This window comes from Crassostrea angulata, chromosome 6 (genome assembly GCF_025612915.1).
Source record: "Crassostrea angulata isolate pt1a10 chromosome 6, ASM2561291v2, whole genome shotgun sequence".
NCBI classification, from domain to species: Eukaryota; Metazoa; Mollusca; class Bivalvia; order Ostreida; family Ostreidae; genus Magallana; species Magallana angulata.
The window spans coordinates 10,577,874-10,602,196 of record NC_069116.1 but is presented as its reverse complement, the minus strand read 5'-3'; the positions used below and the strand labels follow the sequence as shown (position 1 = coordinate 10,602,196).

Here is a 24,323-nt window from a genome sequence, read left to right as displayed (position 1 = left end):
TTTGAAATTGTTGATAGATGCAATGCGATTGATAAAATTTTCATCAGTGTGAAAGTGGAAAATGGCGTGAAATTATTAATGAAACAATAAATATGAAGGGAGTTGGGCCGCGGTCATTTTTTTAAAGTTATTTTTTTTTTTACATCAAATGACAGCAAATGAAATAACTGCAAGCTTTTGGAAGTAAAATTGCATACGCGTGGTATAAGTATATGAACTTAAATAAGGCAATCTGTATTTTTTTAAATGTATAATTAATATACAGCAGTTCTAAAACAAATAAAACATGAATTTCGAAACATAGACATAACTTCATTCTCCAAAAATAGACAAAAATTGTTTGAATATATGAAGCTTAAAATAATAGGCTATTATCTTAACAACCAACTTGAAATCATGATAAAAAGAACAGATACACGTGGCAAGAAAATGACATAACAAAAGCAGTCAAAGTAAAGACGCAACAACTTATCTTTATAAACATAATTCATTTCAAAACATTTACCTTGTAACGGTTCCTATTTTATGATGAAATTGAGTTCTTTATAAAAATCCGATTGGATAACATTCTCTTACAGAAATCACAAAGATTATTAATAGATCAAAATCGTATTCTTTTGTAAATGTGCTTAAATTTGCTTATTCGTGATAAAGTCAATAGTGCGAGTTTGTAAAACAGAGTCAATTATGCAAGTTGTCATTCGAGATATATACACTTCATTTACCTAAACTAAATATGAATTTGTCATACTACCGTTGTTGGACGGAGCCATTCGTCAAACCACAGATACATAACATCATTAATAAAACATTTTCAGTTGTCGGACTTTCGTCAAAGGACTTGTACGGTGTGAACTTGTACGGTCTCTAGAATTGTATCCACTTAGGGTCGTCGAACTTTTCGTCAAAAGATAAGTCTCTAAGCTATACCATTTGTGGAGTAATTGTGGATCATGGTTGGTCGGATCTTTCGTCAAACGGGTTGTAATGTGCCGGGGCATTCGGTAATGGCCGCTCCATTGTGTTATTTCCATGGTAATTTGGGAACACTTCTCGGGGTTCAGAAAGAAGGGGTTGCGTTGCGTCGGATGACCCATAATACACTGGGGTTGGCGTTGTAGAACGAGAACCTGGTCGCCGTGTTGTGTTTGTAGTGTAAGGGTTATTTTGGGTACTCCCTACGTTACTGAATGATTGATACGGAGGGGGAAGAGTTTCGTTGTTGACAGGCGAGTCCTCGGGCAAGCTACGGATTTTGCCCATTAAATAGACGATGATGGATGATTTGAACAACATTGCGATAGTTGTGATTATCAAAGAATACGGGGTCTTTACATTTGATACAACATGTACAGGATCGAATACGTCAATACTGCTGGTGCCAGTCGTCTTCTTTGCCAGGAGATAAATGGTCACGTATTCAGCGATGACCGTAAACATTATGAAAACTGCAAAATACAAAAACTTACAAGTTATGAGTATCAAAATGATTACTTGTAAATAAAACTCAACACTTATATAAAGGCATTTGAAACTACATGTACATACACGAGCCTGTCATAAGAAACAGAGGTATCACATATTCCAGCACGTTTTTCGTAGTATTAACTCTGTTTCTTCTGGTTGCGCACTTTGTTGTGATGAATGCAAAGAAATTAAGGATGACCGCAAAACCAACGTTGAACTCCGCTGCAATGTACCTTGGATATAAATCATCTCCTAAACAAATAGAAGAGGGAAATAACTATATATGATAATAGTCAAATTTGGCCCCTAAAATTCGCCATTTTTTAAAAGTCTTTCAGGTACATTAAATTGTGGTGTTACTTTTTTTTTTAGAATAGTTTATATTTTTTCGAATGGGAAATATAGAGCTACTCTTTGAACAAGAACGGAATTTTTGTTAATTATAAGTACTGGAGAGATACATCTTAAACGGATAAGTGAAAATATTTCGTTTGTTCAAGCAATTACTCAATTTTTTTTTAAAAAGAAAAACTGCTTGAAAACAAGCCGTTTTATGCTAAAAATGCGAAGAAAATTGTGGGAAATGGTTACCTTTATGATGTCATATTTTTAAATTGTTGGCACAAAATGAAAATTATGAAAAAACTTCAAATGAATTACAGTCATTTAAAGGGGGGGGGGGGGGGCATTATAGGCTCAAACCATATATATAGCCCTTTTACAAATAAACTATCCGTAATAAACAAAACTGTGAAGCGAAAATCTCGTCAGTTTTACATGCTACTGTATATACGCATAATGGCCTATTGAAAAAAAATATTTACATTTCTTTTTAGACACGTAGGTTCAATTAAGAAATATTATTATTTTTGCAGTCGGTTATGTTAAGGCCCTGTCACACCAAGTTGCGTCCCCACGGCGTGTTCACGGCTTTGTGAAATTCATGGAATCGCCGTAGGATCGCAAGGAAAATTCAGAAAAAATGTACAGTTTTATTTGAAAATTTTACAAGTGGAGATGTCACGGCGTCTTGGTGGCGACCGAGGATTTCTTACGGAGCTCCCACGCGGGGGTGTTAAGGAAGCATATGGCCAATTTAGCGTCTTATTTTGACTGTTATATTCAAAATCGTGGAATAAAATAATTATTTTGAATAAGATTAAAAACTTAGTATTGTCCTTTAAAATAGATGTCAGTGCAATAAAATCGGGTAGTACATTACTGCCACATTAGTGTATTATCACGTGACAACTATAAATAGCTTACGTATATTCCTTAACATAAAATGAGATAGAACAACACTACCCCGCAGTTTCCAAAATAAAATAAACATACCAAGCGAAAGCAAAACATCTCAGTTTAATCAAAACCGCTGCTAGAATCCTATGTTTTTCCTTATTAAAAAGTTATTCATCCGGTTCTTGTAAAACCTTCCCAACTTTTATATAGTTTGCACGGAAAACGGCAAATTGCATCAAAACAACACACATCATGGGATTCTAGCAGCACTTTTCAATTTAAGCATTGATCAAACTAACGATACGTATAAAATTTCAAGTTCAATATATACGGGGTAGTGTTGTTCTAGTCGGATTTTTATATCGTAAACAACGACAGAGGAAAGCCTGGCCGAGAAAGAAAAGCAAATTTACATACCTTTTAGAGAATGATTGATAAAACTAACATCTCCCCCAGTATTCTTATGTTCAATTCTCAATAAATCACACCACAATACTTTTTCAGAGTTCTTAGATTAGTTATATTTTGAATATGTTTACAATGCTTTCCGATCAAATTCACACGACATTCAACTTTTAGTCATGACGTCATCAATGTGTAAATCTACGTAACACAAACTAATTTCTGAAAAAAAATTGTCTTCAGTATTTTTTATTTGTTTTTGATCTACGTTTCGTTGCTTAGGTATTTGAATATGTACATAATAATTAAGATTTGTCATTTCACGGAATTACATGTAACTCAGATTCCATATGCTTCCTTAACACCCCCGCGCACGGCGTGTAACTGCGTTTCCACATAGTTCTACTTCGCGATTGACTGCGCTCTCGCTGAGTCTCCACCGAGCGCTCATGACGTGCTAGGAGTTTTTACCGCGCGTCCACGGCGTGCTTTGTGCGCTGACTGCACATACACAAGACGTTCTTTACTTCTTGGTAGGTTACCCGTATGGGAAACGAATTAGAATTTATAACTAGTAAATAAATGATTAAAAAATTGTTTTGTTCATAAATTATGAAAAGGTACATTGTAATTGAAACGTAACTATACTTCTAAACAATTTGTGAAGGACTAGGACAAAGCTCTTAGTAGTCAGGTCTAAAAAAAGATCCGTTATTAGTTGTTAGAAAACATAGAAAAGATGTAAGAACATCAGAACCAAATGGCATGAATTCCATCTACGTCCATTGATAGGTCATGGAATATTAGCAAATGCTACTTTTACAGACATAGTCATCTACATCCAGTTGAATAATTGCTACATCGCCTGCTATTGTACAACAACCATTGTTCGAGGTTTTGTGTTCTTGATGACAGCGCACTAGAAACGCCGTGGGAGCGCGGTATAAACGCAGAAGAAACGTCAAGAGAACACGATGAACGCAGCAACGACTCTTTTGGGTCGCTGTGTGAACGCAGCCAAATGAAAAACAACTTGTTCAAACGCTGTGGATGCGCAGTGAGAGCGCGATAGAGACGCAGTGAGATCTTAAAGGACTCCGTGAGGTCTCCGTGCAAGCGCAATTGACTTATCACTGCGTCTACGCTGCGATTAGCTGCGTTCCTTGAGCGCGCCAACGGAGCTCTCGTGGCGCTGTTGGAGACCTTACGGCGCTGTCACGGCGACCTCACTACGCTTCTATGGCGTGTTTAACAGAACGCAGAGTCATGGCGCGTACTTTGTGCATGTTCAAAGTGCGCGCCGTTGCATGGCGTTCTTAAATGTTCAAGGCGATCCCACCGCGACGGACAAAGATGTCGTTGCTTTGTTACGGCGCTGTAGGAGACATTTACCGTGCGTTTACCGTGGCGATTAACATTATTTAAGGCTCCGGTGTGACAGGGGTTTAAAACAACACTGTGTTGAATTTTCTGTTTAGGCCGGGAATATTGTGCACAAGAAAAAGTACATTTACAGCATTCCACGGTGCTTTCCGTGCCTTATTGAACAGAGATATATTTAGGATCAGTACTTAGCGATATTGTTGATTGAGATCAATGTAGCCTTTTCCCGCCTTATATAACCCTTGTATCACATACACGCCACGTGTTTTGCTCCTAATCTCGCGCTAGATAACGCGACAAGCTCTCACAACCATCTGTCTATGTACGTGTTATCTAAGGTGGCTCTGCAGGTAATAAATAAATTTGCAATAGCAAATGTACCTGTTGACATAAAAAGTATATCTGAATGTAAACATATCAATTGCAAGAATAGTATAAAACACTGTAATGAATGGCTTCTTCACATGGACAACTGATATCAGTAATTTAGTCATTACATAAAACAAATGCTGGAATATAAAAAAGCTCAGAGTACAACTGTTCCCTAACAATACGTGCGATAAGCCAGTAGTCTTTAATATGTCCCAGTCGACATGGCCATTGCTCATGTCATTCTGAATACTTATATAGAGGCTGGGAGATTAACATTACATACAGATACAAATAGAGTAATGGTGATCATGCATTTTTAATCAAATTAAACGAATAACAAACCTTGGTAAGAGTGGTTGAACGAGTCTTCATAGAATGTGTTAGCTAAACAGCCATCCCTCGTACATTTCATGTAGTAAAAGAGTCCGTAGTTTGTGCTGTTTGTGCCATAAGTCAAACTCTCCTGGACGATCCTGACCCATCCAGGGGACAGAATTCCTGCCAGGAAGATCAGCGCCTCGACTAGGATGAAAACAGTCAGACACGACATCCTGGTGAAGAACAATATGCGCACTCTACGTTATCATTTCCGATAATTTGTACTTTCTGTTTCAACCTAAGGTGCATCGCATTTGCCAGAGTTGTAAAAAATTACTGATTCAAAAAAAACCCACACTGATTTAATGTAAGTGTAAGAGACTTTATCGATTAAAAAAAAGCATACAGTGTCGGTGATTTTGCTATAGATTGGATGTCCCCACTTATATAGACTCTTACAACTTTAATGCGCATGGTTTTAAAGTGTTTTGTTAAGCCATGTCAAATGAAAATTAATTTTAATTGAATAGTTATCGTGATTTATCCATTAATTATCTAATAAATTTTAAAGTGAAACACGACATTTCCGGAAACGGATTGTGAAAGTCTAGCTTTTTGTCCAGAGTGGGGTCGACTCTTTACTGGGTTTGTGTGATGGGATAATAATAAGTTTCTATGGTGGCATATCTCTGCCCCTTGAGTGCAAGTTATTTTTCTATCAAATATGTCGACATGCAATATAAATATGTTGACATGCAAGATAATTATGTCAACATGCAACATAATTATGTTGACATGCAAGAAAATTGCAATCAGATAAGAATTATACAAAATATCAAAAAATCTCAAATATCGCTCACCTGTGACATCCAAGATGCTAGATGCTACCTTTTTATGTCGACATGCAACTTATTTATGTCATCATGCAACTTATTTATGTCGACATGCAACTTATTTATGTCGACATGCAACTTACTTATGTTGACATGCGAGATGAATATGTTGACATGCAACTTAGTTATGTTAACATGCGAGATAAATATGTTGACATACAACTCACAAGTTGTATGTCTACATAACAAAGTTGCATGTCGACATAAATATGTTGCATGTCAACATATTTATCTTGCATGTTAACATAACTAAGTTGCATGTCGACATAAAGTTGCATGTTAACATAAATAAGTTGCATGTTGACATCAATAGGTAGCGTATCTAGCATCTTTGATGTCACATGTAGGCGATATTTGAGGTTTTTTTATAATTCTTATTTGATTGTAGTTATATTGCATGTCAACATAGTTATGTTGCATGTTGACATAACTATCTTGCATGTCAACATATTTATCTTGCATGTCGACATAATTAATACCGAGCGCAGCAAAAGGCGGGCGAAGCCCGCCTCGCGAAGCGAGGATTAATGGTAACACGTATATATAAGAAAATCAGTAAAAAATGAAAGTTGAATCAGGGGTACTAAGGCCAAAAAAAATTTCTTCCAGCCCTGGGCGCCGCCATATTGGCAGCCATTTTGTTTTTAAAAAGTTAGTTCGATCATTGATTGACTGGTACTTATCGATGTTTATTGCCCCTAAACTCGATTAAATAAGTTCCAGTGTTTCAATAGAAGGTAATTTGAATTAAAAGAAATTAAAAAGGAAACCAGATAAGTTTCAATAGTGCTTCAATCAAGAAACACGACTTGTTCTATGTATGTCTTATCAATTATCAGATGGAAAATAAAAACATTAACGTCAAGGAACTGATCTTTTAGATTCTGAATAAAGTATTCAATTTTATTACATTGACATTCATATGAATTAAATTGATAAACAATGAAAGAATAAAAAAAAAATTCGGAATCACGTAACTCTCTTCGGCTATTTCCGAAGACAAAACGAACGTTTTACGTCTGAAATATGACGTCATAATGTAGACTGAGCACGCGACGTTTAGTTTAACTTTGACGAATGATTTGAGTATGCAACCATACTGGCGGATCCTACTTTGTGCGTTTTAAATAGATTTTATTATACAAAAATCAAACTGCACTGTGTTAAATCTGCGCTCGGTCCAACGGTCACACCGTTTACATATTAGAAAAATAACTTGCACACAAGGGGCAGAGATAGGCCACCATAAGTTTCCACAGTTTATAAATTTTTTTCACCTATTGGCATAGGGAAATCTAATCCAGGCCTAATTTTCCTATACTATAGGTTGGCATGAGGGGGAAGGGGGTTTATGTGTTCTACGTTTTACAAAAGAACTTGCGACTTACGACCAAATTAATGAATGTTTAATAATCACGAACTAATCAATGTTTTATTGTAATATTTGTTTTAAATATAATTATGGAAATCAAAATAGTTGTAAATAAATGGTTTGATATAAGTTTTGTTTATTAAAAACCGTTCCATGAGATGAAAATATTTACCACTTTGTCGTAAGTTCTTTTGTAAAACGCAGTCCAGGTACGTAACATGGTGTTTATAAGGGGCCAGACTCATCCAAAAAAAATCTTGACAAGCAAAAAAAAAACGTTCATGCGAATCATGAAAAACCTATAATGGGGGAATATACACAGAACCTCAATTTACCTTTAATTTCTTTATTTTCACTTCGATTTCTTTGCTTTAACCCCCACCCCTCCACCAATGACATTTCGCTCATAAAATCTTGTTCTTTTTTTTTCTTCCTTTAATGGAATGTACTCGAGTGTTAAAACACTCAAGTGACTTTGGATTTCTCTAAATAAATAATAAATCGTTAGTGATTCGATTTCTTATTATGTATTATGCTAATGTTCAGTACAATAATGAATTTCAGTTATGTTTCCAAATTTAGATCTTCATGGCAAATTGTGGTCCCAAAATTACATATGCATACAAAACTTTGACACGCCCAAACCCTTTTTTGAAAATTCTTGTGATTCTGAGTCGTGTGAAAGTAAAGGGTTTTTTTTTTCATTGTTTTAAAGTCAAAATTCTTATTTCTGTTTTTAAAAAAATATGACAATAATCCGTTGCATATTGGTTAGCGCATCATACTTCCGGAATCTTACCTTTTACGTTCGGATTTTACACTTTCCGGAAGTGTGTTAAGAAAAACAGATGCACATGTGTCTGACATTTTTTTTAGACTAGGTCAGTAGGTGGTAAGTAATTCATAATGGGGAAGAAATCAAAGACAGGAAAGTCCCGGAAGGATAAGTTCTATCATCTAGCTAAAGAGACAGGTATTTTCTTTTAATATAATCATGTCAATTTAGCCTAGTTTACCAAAATCAAGTGATTTAAAACATGAGAGCAGTACAGTCTATGTTGGTTGATATTTTTTCTCTCTTCAGGTTATAGGGCAAGATCTGCATTCAAGTTGATTCAGCTGAATAGAAAGTTTGAGTTTCTTCAAAGAGCAAGAGTTGTAATCGATCTGTGTGCTGCACCAGGAGGATGGTTGCAGGTGGTGGCAGAGAACACACCCGTGTCCAGTGTTATACTTGGTAGGTTCATAGGTTTGAGGGGGGAGTGATTGTACATGTTCATTGACTTTGATGGTTGATAACCCCCACTGATGTATCCTGTATTGTTTTAAAATATTGTATTTTATGAAAGGTAGATATGAAATTTTTTTCATTAGATTTATATAATTTAAATTTTTTATGATAGTGGATGATATTAAAGGAAAGTTTTTTTTTTTTAAATGAGGTGTGGTATGAGAATGTTTTTTAAATGAAAAGAATATAAGAGTGATTTTAACTGAACTCCTTGTCATTTGTCACTAGGTGTTGATCTGGTTCCAATTCGCCCTATTGGAAATGTCAAGACATTGGTGGACGACATTACCACAGACAAATGTAGACAGGTATGTGCTGAAATGATTGTTTTATTTCTCATTCATTTATTAAAATTTGAAAAAAACCTGTTTTTTTAGTTTAATTTATCTTACTTGCTTGAAGGACTTGAAAAAAGAGCTCCACACTTGGAAAGCTGATGTAGTTCTCAATGATGGTGCACCTAATGTGGGGAAAAATTGGTTGCATGATGCTTTCCAGCAAGGTAATGTCAAGTTAATTTCCTGCTTAATGTGAATTATACATATATGTGTTCATTTAGATTATATAATTCAGTATAACTGACATAATTACCTGTCTGTTAAGTGTTTGCATCATATTACAGCTCAGTTGGCACTACAGGCATTAAAGCTGGCCACAGAATTTCTGAAGAAAGGGGGATGGTTTGTCACAAAAGTGTTCCGCTCTAAAGACTACAACTCGTTAATGTGGGTTTTCCAACAGTTGTTTAAACATGTCCATGCTACAAAACCACAGGCTTCCCGTAATGAGTCAGCTGAGATCTTTGTTGTTTGTGAGAAATTCTTGGCACCTGATAAAATTGATCCAAAATTTTTGGATCCAAAGTATGTTTTCAAGGATGTAGAAGAGGAACCAAAAACAGGCATTAATCTCATTCATCCTGAGAAAAGGACAAGGTATTTCATGACAAAAATATATGAAATATTCATTCTTTTAATCGGTTTTTGTTAACCGGGTTTTCCAACGGAAAAATCCGGTTATTAAAATGGTGAAAATGGCGGGCGGGCGGGCGGCTGCCAAAAAGGTACCCTCATTGTACGGATAACTCCTCCTACAGTTTTCAAGATAGGAAGTTGTTCTTTTGCAGATCAATTGTACATATATCAGAGTTGTGCATATTGCTAGGATTTTGATTTCCGATAATTTATCGAATAAATACCAGCTTTTGAACTTAGTCATTTTTTTGCAAAATATTGCATATAGGATACCCTCATTGTACGGATAACTCCTCCTACAGTTCTCAAGATATGAAGTTGTTCTTTTGCAGATCAATTGTACATATATCACAGGTGTGCATATTGCTAGGATTTTGATTTCTGATAATTTATCGAAAAAATACCAGCTTTTGAACTTAGTCATTTTTTGGCAAAATATTGCATATAGGGTACCCTCATTGTACGGATAACTCCTCCTACAGTTCTCAAGATAGGAAGTTGTTCTTTTGCAGATCAATTGTACGTATATCAGAGGTGTGCATATTGCTAGGATTTTGATTTCCGATTATTTATGAAAAAAATACCAGCTTTTGAACTTAGTCATTTTTTGGCAAAATGTTGCATATACATGTAGGGTACTCCATTTCACTGGATAAGGGTTGACATGGATTATGGATACAGTTTACATAAAAGAAAACCCGGTTTGCTGTCACGTTGACAGCTTTTCACTTGTTTTGTTTTGACACCAATATGACTTTCAGTGTGTGTAAAGATTTAAATGGTTAAATAAACATGAGGAAGCTTTTTTTTTTCAAATGGTATTATGAATTTTTTCATTGTTTAAAAATATTTTTCATTAATTACAGGCAAAGAGAGGGATACCCAGAGGGAGACTATACCCTGTTTCACAGCTTGAAGGCATCAGAATTCATCAACAGCGACAACTACCTTAATTTACTGGCTCAAAGAAATGAGGTAAGATGTTTTTAGTCTTTAGAACTTTTTGCATTTTGTTTGGTGTATGAAAAACTGTATGGAGATTTAATATCATTGTTCAGATCACCCTTTGATCAACATTTTGGTTAGAAAAGAAGATTGTTTTATTCATAACAGTGTTTAAGTTGAAATGAATGGTGTGATGTACCTGTATGTTGTCTACTGCAGTCGGACACATGATGTAAATTAACTGTTTAAATATACAAAAAATAGTACATGTCAGTTATTCTTTTATTGTTGTAATTGTAGGTAATTCTTGATCTGCCAGAAATAGCTAACCACAAAGAAACCACAACAGAACTGAAAGAATGTCTAAAGGATATCAAGGTTCTGGGCAAGAGGGAGATCAGGTATAATTATATGTGTTATCCTTAATTTGTTGAAACTACCGGTATTTAAAATTAAGGTGTGTGGGTGTATCATATTCCTTCCACTCAGGACCCCAGCACTGTATAGTGCCCCCTTTAAGTTCACTAACGCCTCTATAACTACCTCATATTTTATTGCATGTGATCAAAAGGACAATTATGATACAACATGGATTTTTCAGAGATGCAAATGTATCCTAAAAATGATAATGTATTGGTATCTTCCATAAAATCATTAAAGCTCGAGGATCTTCTAAAATAGTGTAAAGTTCTAACTTTTCATTAGTGTACGATTCAGGACAGTGTGTTTCACATCAAATGAAACCTTAATTAAAAAAATGAATGTATGCGATGCATTTAAAAAGTTTGAAACATGGTACATTTCAGTGGACTGTGGATAAATCAAAACTCCTTTTTTGTAGAAATGTGATAAGTTGGAGGAAGAAGTTGAAGGCAGACCTTGCCACTGCAAAAGCTCCGCCAGAATCAGCAAAACAGTAAGACATTCATCATTTAATGAACTTTTTAACATGAATTAGTATGTAGCTTCAATATGTTAAAAATAATGAAGCATCGACAAAAGATTTTCATTTCTTTTTTTCATTTTTTGGACTAATTTGTAATCATGTTTAAAAAATGAAAATGACTAATTGATGACAGGGAGGTGGAAGAAGACAGTGAAGATGAAGAGGCTCTGCTTGATGAAAAGTTAGCTGAGCTGAAGGAAGAAGAACAGAAGGCCCTCAAAAGGTAAGAAGAAGCAGTGTGCCAGGGATGGGGTCGATTACTTTCAAAAGTAATCGATTAAATTACAATTACTTTGGCTTTTAAAAGTAATCGATTACAGGCTAATTACATCCATTTTAAAAAGTAATCGATTACATTAGATTACTTTTCCTGATTGTAATTGCGATTACTTGTGATTACTTTAGATTACATCATTTGTTTTTTAGTTTTTTCATAATTTAAATTTTTCATTTTAAAAAAAACAGTGCATTTTTTACAGGACTCTTTATTCTGGTATCATTGTAATTTGTTGCATTATTTACTATTTGAAGTAGTTTTTGCATTCCCCGATATGTATGCAGAACAGTATCTACATTTTGGCTTTTACCCGATGATGGTTGATCATCAGAAAACTCAAAATGTTGTACAGCAGACATCTTTCTCTAAACAAAGTCCAACTAAAAGTGACCCTTTAAATAATTTTCCCAATTAAATAATGTGAACTGTTTTCTAATGCGCCTAAAAGCAAGGACTGTTGAATAGCAAACTCATTGTATTGTGACTTGACATGAATTTAAACATGCTCAAGGGCAATAAAGGAATACTGGCCAACTTTAAGACTGAACCTTATTCACTAAATATAAGATCCAATGAATAATGATTTAATTTCAACCTATTGAATTTTGCCATCAGGGATGGGGTCGATTACTTTCAAAAGTAATCGATTAAATTACAATTACTTTGGGTGTTTACACGCTAATTACATCCATTTTTTAAAGTAATCGATTACATTAGATTACTTTTCATCATTGTAATCATGATTACTTGTGATTACTTTAGATTACATTATTTGTTTTTCAGTTTTTTCATAGTTTAAATGTTTCATTTAAAAAAACAGTGCATTTTATTACAGGACTCTTTATTCTGGTATCAGTGTAATTTGTTGCATTATTTACAAGCCTTTTCATTGCATTTTATCATCATTAACATTTGAAATGTAGAGTCATTTAGCATGCATCTATCAGGTCTGAAGATCAGAAATTAAATAAGCACAGTATGTGAACTGTTTTCTAATGCGCTTAAAAGCAAGGACTGTTGAAAAGCAAACTCATTGTATCGTGACTGGACATGAATTTAAACATGCCCAAGGGCAATAAAGGAATACTGGCCAGTTTTAAGACTGAACCTTATTCACTAAATATAAGATCCAATGAATAATGATTTCAACCTATTGAATTTTGCCATTGTAATCATAAAAGTTATCAAAAATTAATCATGATTACAGGACTTTTTCACAGAGTAATCGATTAAATTACGATTACTTGTAATCAGAAAAATGGATGATTACTGATTACTCATGATTACTCAGCAACCTGTAATCGATTACAGCTGATTACAATTACTGATTATGATTACCCCATCCCTGCAGTGTGCATGGATCTCCACACAACATGTCATTTGTGTCTAAATGAATCATAAGCTGTGGTGCTTCATCTTGAAATTGATACCAAACCTGTAAGTTTTCTGTATATGTTTAAAGGAAACTGAAGAAAGTGAGAAGAGAGAAGGTCAAGTTAAGGCATAAAATGGATCTTAAGATGGTCATTCCTGAGGACATACAGGACTTCTCAGATGATGTTGGTCTCTTCAATCTGAACAAGATCAAAAACAAATCAGTAAGTTCCTTTACAGTCTTTGTTATAATTATATCAGCTGAGGGCAAAAGAGTCATGATTGGATGTTTGTAACACATGATGATGTTAATTAATAGCAACTGGACAGTGTGGAAAAAGGGGACTCCCAGGAGGCGGATGAACTGGCAATGGAAGAAGAGGAAGAAGTGGATAGGGTTATCATGAAGATGAAGTCATATGACAGGAACAGCAAAGATCATTTGGATGACCTTGACCCATATTCTGATGAGGAGGGTGAGGAGGAACCAGAGTTTATGTATGATTCAGCTGAGGACGACATGTAAGTCAGACTTGTAAATGGAATGAAAACTTGGCAAAAAATTGCATTTTTAACAGTTTATAAGGTTTTACCTATATAATAGAATGTAAAGGGAGATTTTCAATAACGGGGTGATGAATGATGTCACAAAGGATAACTGGAAGTTAACTTTGTTACTGTAACCTCTTTTCAGATTTAAAAGCATTTTAAAGAAATTAGATCCAAGACATTTTTATATGCATGATTGCAATTAAAATGTTACAAAGAATGCATTCTATATCTAGTAAATGTAATAAAAGTTTGATCATGTATATTCGAAAAGATGTCTATTACTTATCTGTTTCTGCAAATTTCTGCTAAAAAGAATTTTTTTAAATGTTTTTTTGCCAACAATCAAGTTTGATTATTAGATCTTGACCACTGCTGGGTAATGGATGGCCATTGAACATTTTATGTGTTTTGTTGCAGAGAATTTGAAGATGAGGAGGAGGAGGGGAATCCCCTAGTGGTCAGTCTACAGGACAAAGATAGCATGGTCAAAAACCGATCCAAGGCCTGGTTTAGTAAGGTAAAGCACTGTACATGTACTGTATGTGTCCAGTAAGCTATTACAAGCAGGGTGAATTTTATTATTTTGAGTGTTAGGTTATACACATGTATTTGCTTTTGGTATGTGAATGTAAGTTTTATCAAACCCATCACAAATCTAGTAAAAATCAACAATTTTAAATATGAGTATGCTTTTATTTCCTTCCCATAACCCTCACTCTTTTTGAAAAAAAATGTTTAATGTTTTGGAGAACTTTGCTGTTGATACACTGGTTATCTTAAAAAGTAGTTGACCGATTGATTTTTAGGACAAGGGTCAATGTACTCTAGATACAATATGACAATAATTAATACTGTAAGAAATAATGAACTAGCTAGTCTATCAGTTTTAAGACTTGATGGATTGCCCATGACTTTGATGGTCATCTAATTCCTTGGCCAATTTGTTTACTCATAAACATTGATGTCATATCTTGTCATCTAAAATAAACATGACTGCATACCAGATCTTTTTACATTATGAGAATGTATATTCACTTTGGGATACCATTGAATATTTACTTCTAACTGTAGGCTTCATTTGCTGGGATTGAAGATGATGAAGATGAAGACATGGAAATTCAAACTATGGCAGCTAATTATAAGAAAAAAGGAGGGAAAATTGCTGGTCAGTTTTGGATTATTTATTCACAAAACTATAAAAACACTGTTGTTTCTTGGGATTTTTAAAACATCATTGATGAGGTTTGTATGAAGCAATAATACAAATTCATGCTTGATGACGTCACTCATAGTACAGTACTGTAGATTCCTAATTAAACGCAAGGAATAAATATCCGCGTAAAATCACGAGAAGCTCATTCAAGCATCCTTCACAGATTTTAAGATCTCACCATTATTTTCTGAGAGTTTAAAACTATAAGAAATAAGGAGAAAATTTCCAATTCGCGATTTTATATTCTCGTGATTTGATACAAACCAGCGGGATCGCGGCAGTCTTCACTACAATTTTTTTTCAGCACATGCCCTTCGGGCATGTAGACCCAACATTTAAACCCAGCCCATTCCAATTTTTACATGCCCAACTCAAAATTCTTATATTTACCGGTACATGTATGGTGCAACCAAAATAAATAAAGGTTTTATATCAATTTTATTGTATTAGGGACAATGTTTCAAATTTTTTACACCATGCACAAGACATCAGATTGTTTTCCGAGTCATACACTAGCCATGGCCTGTCTTTCTGCCATTGGTGCTGAAACTTTCCGACACGTTTTTGTTCATAATTCACTTAAGAGTCACTTGCTGGTCGTTTGACCGGTTTAGCTTATTTCAAAAGTAGTATCATGACAGCCCAATCATGACTACACGTGGCGTCGATGTACGTCTCGTAAATTAGCAAACATATATACAATAGGTTTAACTAAACACTTCAATGATTACGATTGATGCTTATTTGACAAGTCTTACCGAGAATGTAGACTGCGCAAAGCAAGTTACGCAAATAACTTGGGTACGATGAAAGAAATGGCAAGTAAACATATTGTACATTGACAGAAAATTTAAACATGCCCGGAATGTAATTTGGCAATTTTTACATGCCCGCCTGAAAATTTATCAGGCCCTGGGTATCGGACTCCCAGGTTATTTCGAAGACTGTCGCGGAAGTAAGTACTCGCGTAATATAAGAAATTTACAGTATTTTGTGTTTTATTTAACTAATTGATCACTATTTTTTTCCAGATGATGATGACAGTGGGGTTTCAGATGACAACTTTGAATCTGATGATGATATGGATGATAAAATGGGTTCTGATGGTTCCAGTGATGCTGAAAGTGAAGATGGAGAAGATGATAATGACGATGATGATTCTTCATCAGATAGTGATTATGACATTAATGAAATCAAACAAAACAGTCAAAAAGACAAGACTTCAACAAAGGCAGGATTTGAAGTTGTGCCTAAAGGTAATATTTAAATTCTACACTTAATTGTTTGGTTGAATTTCTATAGTCCAAGAATGTATGACAATATTATTTAACATTAACTAGACTTTGACCCATGCGTGCATTCGAAACTCTAGGGATTTTTTTATTAAATGCACCGAGTTAGAGTTATCTCCCTTATTTTCTTTGACGAACAGAATATATAGAAAATTTTCAATAAAAGTTTACACGTATTTGAATTATTGTTTCTGAGTTTATCCATGCAAATATGATATTGTGGAAACATGAACTAAAGAGCCTCCCATGATTTAGCGTGAATGTAATGTGCATGCGCAAGATTGTAAAATCCAAAAAATCCAGATGATTTCCAGTTTTTTTAAAGGAATTTTCGTTGATTATTAATTAGCGAAGCTTGATTGAGAAAAAATAAAAACAAATTGGTAATCTTCAAATACCAATGATGTTTAAAATATAGAAAACAAAAGACAGTACTCGTGCGATTTCTCGGTATTAAAGCCCAAAAATTTGAGTCTATTATTTTAATATAGTAGTATAGATATATATAAAGTAAAGTTGTGCAAAATGTTCACTGAGGCACAGATCTTTATTTTCCTGTAAGCTCTGAGGAAAAATGTTAGTGTAAGAAGTTTTAAGTTTTAACCCATTCATGATTTACCAATGAAGGGGGTGGTGAAAATTTATGACTTTTGTGGGCACCCTTTATTTGCATAATGTCTTCTTGAATATTGAAATGTTTCTATGTGTACATTTTGTATACACATGTATACATAACATCATGGTCTGAAAGGTTTAGATAATGATCAAAATCCAGTCTATAAGTACAAACTGTGAATAACCTGTGTGAACCAGCACATACTGATGGAATTTAATTATTTTTCTTTGGATTTGATATGGCACAATTATTAATTTATATTTTAGTTTTTATGAAAATCTTCAAATTAAATTGATGAATTGTCTTTGGTTACAGAATAGAATACAAAGTATGCTAAACAAAAACTACTAATTAATCGGTTTGCTTGTATTTGATATATTGAATTGAAAACGTTAAATTTACATGGCTCCAGATGAAAACCTCCCCAGACTTGATGCTGCCGGCATGGCTATTGGTTCCCAGATGGTTCAGTCCAGGAAAAGGAAAAGGGAGATAATGGAGGGAGGATACCACAGGTAATGCACTAATAAACACCTGAATGGACTAGATAAACTCTGCAATTTGCAGGAAAGTTGTATGTTTTCATGTATAGTTTAGTAATGTAAAGTATTTTCAAAATTTTTAGCATTAAAATGTCATATTTACCTTTAGGAGACAAAAAGCAGTCTTGAAAAAAAAGTTAATGGGAGTGTGAACTTAAATTATCACATTTTTAATACATGCAAGAGTTCTTTAAAGATTTGATCACAATGATGCTAACCAAGTTCATGTGATTATATGCTTGACATTAAAAGGGAAGAGAGAATACTGTATGTACTTATATCAACATTCTATGTACTCGTATTAATGTTGTTGCCTTTTTAAAGGTTTATGTTTAATGATGATAACCTTCCTGATTGGTTTCGTCAAGATGAATCCAAGCACTGCAGAGTGACGCTTCCAGTGACAAAGGTACTTGGATGTTAGCATGCTTTGATATTTAACACACTGTATATTAGAAAGTTTCGCTTTGTGAGATTTTGTAAAGATTGGTAAAAGATAAACATTGTACCAATTTTTGAATTTTGCTCTTTTTGAAAATCAAAATCAATAACAAAATATCCATAACCTCTTCTCTTTCGGGAGATGATTATGACAAAGTGAAAATTGATGCAAGTTTTCCCTCTTTAAAATAGTACATCATCATCAAAATCATTTCAATTCCAAATTATGCAATATGAGTTTAAAACACACATCATTTATCATTCTTTCTATAAATTGAGTTATTTCATTATGCAGGGAGAAATAGAAGAATATAAAATGAAAATGAAAGCGCTAAATGCACGACCAATTAAAAAGATAGCTGAAGCTAAAGCCCGCAAGAAGCGAAAGGTTGGTTGGTTTCCTGAAATTTGATACATATTTCAGCATTTTAATTATCATATTCAATAACAGAAATATTTTGTGAACTAAATCATGCATGTACCTATGGTTTGTTTTAACATTTTAGGAGGTGAAAAAACTGGAACGAGTTAGAAAAAAGGCGGAGGCTATTTCTGATACAGCTGATGTAGCGGATCGTGATAAATGGATGCAAATTAAACAGTAGGTTTTAGAAAAGGCTGATTTTTAAATTGTATTGCCAAATAGACTCTGATGTTTTTAATATTATTGACAGTTGAACTACTTCTAATACTTTTGTATTTTCAAACGAGTTATAAGTCTTTGCTGAAATGAAAAGAGTTTTATTTTCTATGTAGTGTACTTATTTTTTTTTTTGCAAAGCATAATAAACATGTTGAATATCTTTCAGAATTTACAAAAAGGCAGGCTTACTGTCCAAGAAGAAGAAGGAAATAACTTATGTAGTGGCCAAGAAAGGGACAGGGAAAAGAGTGAGGCGCCCCCAAGGGGTACAGGGGCCCTTTAAGGTGGTAGACCCCCGGATGAAGAAAGACAACTTCAAAGACAAGAAGTCTGCTAAAAACAGGGGAAAGAAAGGGAAAGCTAAAGGGGGCAAGAGAATGGGCAAAAATAAAAGATAGTTGTAATATACTTGAAGTTTTTGTTGTTGGTTGAACTAAGCTACATGTAAGATTACACAAAGGTATATACACAATAGTTATTATAAAACCTCTAGGGAGAGGGTAAAAAAGTTAGTCGTGTTGCCATGCAAAGTGTTGGAAGATTTTGTGTGTGGTGTAGGGGTGATTTTTTTGGTGAGGCCATCAGTTAATTGATTTTTCACATTTGTGAAATAACAAAAAAACTTATACATGTACAAGAATTCGGTATTGGGGTGAAGATCTACTAATGAAAGATGCCTACAGGTTTATGAAATCAAGGATATAAATTCTTTTAATAATGCTCTATAACAAGAGCTTTCTTTGGGTTTTTTTTTTTTTAAATCAAACTTTATTTATTTTACAACGATTGATAAGCAAGTTCTACAACTTATATTAATATCTGTCGTTGGCACGGATGTTAGCGCGAGGGGGTCATTGGTGTGGGAAGAACCCACTTTCTTTCTTTGTTAGGGTGTACAAGGGCTTAAAATTTAAGTAAACACAAAGCAAAATCTTGTTTTTAACTGTCAGTTTCATATAACTTAAAGGAAATAAGTAACAAGTCTTGAGTCTTGTCCTTTTTAGCTCACCTGAGCTGAAAGCTCAAGTGAGCTATTCTGATCACATTTTGTCTGTCCGTCCGTCTGTCCGTAAACTTTTCACATTTTCAACATCTTCTCAAGAACTACTGGGCCAATTTCAACCAAACTTGGCACAAATCATCCTTAGACAAAGGGGATTCAAAGTTGTGAAAATTAAGGGTCACACCCGTTTTAAAGGGGAGATAATTAGGAATTAATGGAAAATTTCGAGAAATTTTCAAAAATCTTCTTCTCAAGAACCAGAAAGCCAGTAAAGCTGAAACTTGTGTGGAAGCATCCTCAGGTAGTGTTAATTCAAAGTTGTGAAATTCATGACCCCCGGGGGTAAGGTGGGGCCACAATGGGGGGTCGAAATTTTACATAGGAATATATAGAGTAAATCTTTAAAAATCTTCTTCTCCGAAACTAATCAGCCAGGAAAGCTGAAACTTGTGTGGAAGCATCCTCAGGTAGTGTAGATTCAAAGTTGTGAAAATCATGATCCCTGGGGGTAGGGTGGGGCCACAATGGGGGGTCGAAATTTTACATAGGAATATATAGAGTAAATCTTTAAAAATCTTCTTCTCCGAAACTAATCAGCCAGGAAAGCTGAAACTTGTGTGGAAGCATCCTCAGGTAGTGTAGATTCAAAGTTGTGAAAATCATGATCCCTGGGGTTAGGGTGAGGCCACATTGGGGGGGGGGGTGTTAACATTTTACATAGAAATATATAGAGTAAATCTTTAAAAATCTTCTTCTCAGAAACTAATCAGCCAGGAAAGCTGAAACTTGTGTGGAAGTATCCTCAGGTAGTGTAGATTCAAAGTTGTGAAAATCATGATCCCTGGGGGTAGGGTGACATGGGGGGTGGGGTGTTAACATTTTACATAGGAATATATAGAGTAAATCTTTAAAAATCTTCTTCTCAGAAACTAATCAGCAAGATGATTCTTTATAATTGTTAAAACTTTGGCTCCAGGACAATTCTTCGGCCTCACAAGAAGGTTCAGAGTTTGATGTAGCTAAATATCCCATATATAAACAATTGTAAAGGATTTTTTTGTGAACTGCAATACTCAACATGTGATATGACTATAAAATTGAAGCAGGCAGCTATTTTTTCATTAGAATTTTTTTGTATTACTGTATTGAGTTATTGCCCTTGATTTATTGATTCTTGATTATTTTAATTAATGCATCCACTGTTAACCAATTATTTTGATGATTATTTTTATACAATAATAATATTCAATGTATATAAGTTGTTCTGCATAAGAAGTTTTGGGTTAGGCCGGATTAGTTTGTTTATTTTTGATTTCCAATTTTTAGATACTATGAATTATTTTAGGCCGGCACATATATAGGGACAGTGTCTATTGCATTACGATGAGCGACTGTTTGGGGTTAAACTTGAACAGGTGTGGATAGATTGAATGTGTGAACATCCGTGTTTTCTAACCTTTGATACAAAGTTTGCGGTCATTCCTGCTCTATATCGCATTACTACAAGTGTGCAGTCATACCTGCTTGCATTGGTGGTGGTTGAGGTGGAGCACTAGTGTATGGTCATCCCTGCTGGTGTTCAGGCCTTTCTAGCGCAAATATGCGGCACTCCCTGCTTACGTTAGGTTGAGCTGTTGGCGGAAACGTTGGTATCTGTTGAGTTGCGTATGTGTGCGGTCATCACTGCCTGCGTAACATTGAGTTCCTATATATGTGCAGGAGCGGTGATTAAAGTCTGCTCTTGTAAATATTGGCAGCAATCAGGGCTATCCGAGTTCCATGGGGGGAAATGGATTTTATTTATACAGGATCTACATGTATTATTGTACATTGTCCAGATTGTTTGTATTATGACTCCATTAAGCTGACTTTGTCATACCTATTGTTCCTCAGGTGAGCGATGTGGCCCATGGGCCTCTTGTTTACTAATGAAACATATTTTGATTGCGTACAGTCTCGTTTTCTACATAATTCCTTTAAAGCTGTATAGAACAGGAAAAAGAAATTAATTACATGTATCGTAATGGTTCTAGCACCAAGAAGACACTGTAGAATCATTTACCAGATCTTGACTTTAAGGTGGTATGGGACACTATAAGTCATGAGTTCAAATCCAGGTAGGACTTTATAATTATTACCTTTCCAAAAAAAATGTTAAAACACATCTTTTGGTCAAATATTGTAAGATTTGAAAATTCTAAATTCTACTTTGATTATAATGTACTTTTATCCACATTGATATCGACAGGTGCCCCATGCATACCACCTTAGAAGATTTTGAACGTCAATGTTTTTTCAGACGAGCTAACATTTTGTCTATATTGATATAACTTTTGAAAATGTACAGTATTTTCCGACTTTATTTGCAGTTACAAACAGACTTGCTAAAATGACGCATTTATTACGCTGTACTTCTGAAGACAATTATAAGAATGACCCTACGATTTAGATATGCCAAAAAATGTTAATTTTATACGGTTTTCCATTTTAAAAAGGTTGCGTTCCCCTGAAATAAATGTTGAAGACTTCTTACATTTTGACTAAAGACATTACGCCACAATATGACATTTCCGGGTCGAAACTAATCTTTATTTTTTATTTATTTATAATAAAGACATAGAAATAAATAAAATTGCTCTGTTCTTCACGGGATATGTCAAATAATCTGAAGAATTATCCCAGTTGGTACCTGCAAATATAGAGAAAACGATTGAGCTTTGTAGATTCATACTTTTTCAGTACAGCTGAACTACATGTATCAATTACTTATTTTTGGTCTAAAATTAATTTTATTAATCTGTAATTATTTTCACACAAAACATGAAAGAAATCGAGGGTGGTTGAACATACGCTATATTCTTCGCGCATGTGTAAAATGTACATGATGCAAAAAGAGATTACCGCCATTTCTTGCCGTAAGACCGTGTTCGGCAAACCCCGACTTCTCCCTGGGGGATTTCTCTCAGCCCCGTCCCTACACAGGTAAGTCCAGGAAGGCAGGGGCAGGTGAATCTGTGACCAACGTGGCAGCCTACCAATTTTCATAAGAAAATGGTTATTGACCATTACTTTCCAATTTCCCTCCAAATCATTCGATGTGAAGATAATTGACATTGTAGACGTACCTTGATTTAGACCCCCGTAACGCGTGCATCTGCCGCCGGAATTGCCACAACTGGCGAGGGATCGCTTGCCCCTGAGCGGCTTAACACAGCAGTGGAGTTCGGGACAATCGCTGTCATCATTACAACAGGTGTCCGAACACTACACGACAGCAGAGATTGAATAATTTTTAAAAATCTAAATGACAAATTCAGCCTATTTTTTTTTTGGCTAGAAAATAGCAATGAAGAGTACAAAAGAATTTTTTTTCTTACCTCCCCAACTTGCAAAATCGCTACGATGAAAACGACCGAACATAACAGGACATTCATGTTTCTTATCGACTTCTGCTCTAATCAGACTTAACATGTTCTTCGGATTTTATTATTTTGACCTGGGAATTTTGATGCACTGTATAATTAATGTTTTCCTTGTTCTTGTAAAATGTCTTGCTTGGTAACCCTCATGAATAACCAAAAGTTGGTATAATAAGATTTAGCCAGTTTTAAGCGCGGTTCTATACATTGTATGTAAATGGTAAGCTTTATACTGGGCCGGGGAACCACCTTGTCTCTACCTTTGCATTCTGTTCTTTCATTGGCAATATAATCAAATATTTACATTTTCAACTGTCTTTGTCTGTGTTAACATTACGAATCAATTTTGAAGCTAAAAATTTTAATAAAATAATGAGCGACAAAAAATGGGCGTGTCTCATAGCATAACCGACAAACGGTAATGGCTGCGCCGCGTAGTAATACATAGCATGTTCGCGAAAAAATCGTGGTTTTAAAATTTTGTTTAAGGTGGCTCACTACACCTTGAAATTTTTTTCTCAAATCAGCAGAAAATTACTTGATAATGATAGATATCATAACGGATAAGAAGCATTTAAGCCAAGTAGGCAAAAAATGTGCAATTTTGGATGAAAAATTACATTTTCGAAAATTTAATTCAGTAAACATCAGCAAAAGCACTAGGCGCGGATTCGAACTCATGGTATGTGGTTCAGAAGCCCAATACTTTAACCACTTAGGTACGACGATATACTACCGAATCGAAAGATATGAACAATTTAACAGAACATTTTAATCGCCATCTTGTGACGTAGTGTCTTAAAAAGTATAAGTCTGGCTGTAGTGAGGTAGTACCTTAAAGTGTACTAATTGTAAATAATATAAATATAAGTAATAAGGAATCAGTCTGTGAATATTATGAGGTGATAATTTCGGTCGGAGCGTGGTCAAATCTATCATAAAGCCCTTCGGCCTTTTATTGGATTTGACAATGCCCCCCACAGGGGCCAAGCCTGTTTTAACATTAATTTCAATGTAACCATAATGGTTACATTGAAACTAATGTTAAAACGGGCTTGGCCCCTGTGCATGCCCCGGCCAAAATTATCACGTACCTCATAATACTAGAAGAATGATTCCTCATTCCTTAAATGCACGAGTAATCGATCTAAACATCGAAGCAAACTGATATAATAACTAATGAGGAAAACATATCAATATCGCCTATAAATTTTGACTATCAACAAGAATGGTAGTCATGACAATAGACTAAGATTGAATTAATGAGGGTAAATTAAAATAAAAGATATTACAAGAATTGGATCAGAAACTGCAGAAGAAAAAGTAAGTTTTCCGAATCCACACAGGTC

At 34.7% G+C, this 24,323-nt stretch overlaps 3 protein-coding genes across 4 annotated transcripts; 1 reads left to right on the top strand and 2 right to left on the bottom strand.

The window, feature by feature from the left end:
* Positions 1–244: 244 nt before the first annotated feature.
* On the bottom strand, positions 245–7,863 carry LOC128187955 (uncharacterized). Of its 2 annotated transcripts, XM_052858676.1 has the most exons (4): positions 7,782–7,863; positions 5,206–5,414; positions 1,549–1,719; positions 245–1,448 (listed from the first exon to the last, which is right to left on the bottom strand). In XM_052858676.1, exons 2-4 carry the CDS (start codon positions 5,411–5,413, stop codon positions 952–954), a joined length of 876 nt encoding a protein of 291 aa, XP_052714636.1. In that variant the 5' UTR covers position 5,414; positions 7,782–7,863; the 3' UTR covers positions 245–951. The 2 variants fall into 2 exon arrangements, with proteins under 2 accessions (XP_052714636.1, XP_052714635.1); XM_052858675.1 differs by lacking the exon at positions 7,782–7,863 and having other exon boundaries at positions 5,206–5,597.
* A 422-nt stretch (positions 7,864–8,285) lies between these two features.
* On the top strand, positions 8,286–18,960 carry LOC128190084 (pre-rRNA 2'-O-ribose RNA methyltransferase FTSJ3-like). Its single transcript, XM_052861992.1, has 19 exons — positions 8,286–8,419; positions 8,531–8,683; positions 8,966–9,045; positions 9,140–9,239; positions 9,360–9,672; positions 10,578–10,686; positions 10,957–11,057; positions 11,498–11,572; positions 11,736–11,825; positions 13,342–13,477; positions 13,573–13,775; positions 14,223–14,322; positions 14,877–14,970; positions 16,050–16,274; positions 17,339–17,441; positions 17,793–17,877; positions 18,205–18,297; positions 18,416–18,510; positions 18,719–18,960. Exons 1-19 carry the CDS (start codon positions 8,353–8,355, stop codon positions 18,948–18,950), a joined length of 2,454 nt encoding a protein of 817 aa, XP_052717952.1. The 5' UTR covers positions 8,286–8,352; the 3' UTR covers positions 18,951–18,960.
* A 1,488-nt stretch (positions 18,961–20,448) lies between these two features.
* Positions 20,449–23,780, bottom strand: LOC128189741 (uncharacterized). Its single transcript, XM_052861476.1, has 4 exons — positions 22,933–23,780; positions 22,681–22,819; positions 22,457–22,586; positions 20,449–22,244 (listed from the first exon to the last, which is right to left on the bottom strand). The coding sequence occupies exons 1-4, from the start codon at positions 22,987–22,989 to the stop codon at positions 22,229–22,231; spliced, it is 342 nt and encodes a 113-aa protein (XP_052717436.1). The 5' UTR covers positions 22,990–23,780; the 3' UTR covers positions 20,449–22,228.
* Between the last annotated feature and the right edge of the window lie 543 nt (positions 23,781–24,323).

Excerpts from the sequence above, each read along its gene's own strand:
- LOC128190084 (XM_052861992.1), top strand. The coding sequence starts at position 8,353 with ATGGGGAAGAAATCAAAGACAGGAAAGTCCCGGAAGGATAAGTTCTAT. Across the intron at positions 14,323-14,876 it reads CCAAGGCCTGGTTTAGTAAG|GCTTCATTTGCTGGGATTGA; the intron begins GTAAAGCACTGT and ends TTCTAACTGTAG. Across the intron at positions 17,878-18,204 it reads TGACGCTTCCAGTGACAAAG|GGAGAAATAGAAGAATATAA; the intron begins GTACTTGGATGT and ends TTCATTATGCAG.
- LOC128187955 (XM_052858676.1), bottom strand. The coding sequence starts at position 5,413 with ATGTCGTGTCTGACTGTTTTCATCCTAGTCGAGGCGCTGATCTTCCTG. Across the intron at positions 1,720-5,205 it reads GTTCAACCACTCTTACCAAG|GAGATGATTTATATCCAAGG; the intron begins GTTTGTTATTCG and ends CTATTTGTTTAG. Across the intron at positions 1,449-1,548 it reads GTTTCTTATGACAGGCTCGT|TTTTCATAATGTTTACGGTC; the intron begins GTATGTACATGT and ends TGTATTTTGCAG.
- LOC128189741 (XM_052861476.1), bottom strand. The coding sequence starts at position 22,989 with ATGAATGTCCTGTTATGTTCGGTCGTTTTCATCGTAGCGATTTTGCAA. Across the intron at positions 22,820-22,932 it reads CGATTTTGCAAGTTGGGGAG|TGTTCGGACACCTGTTGTAA; the intron begins GTAAGAAAAAAA and ends GCTGTCGTGTAG. Across the intron at positions 22,587-22,680 it reads TTACGGGGGTCTAAATCAAG|GCTGCCACGTTGGTCACAGA; the intron begins GTACGTCTACAA and ends GAAAATTGGTAG.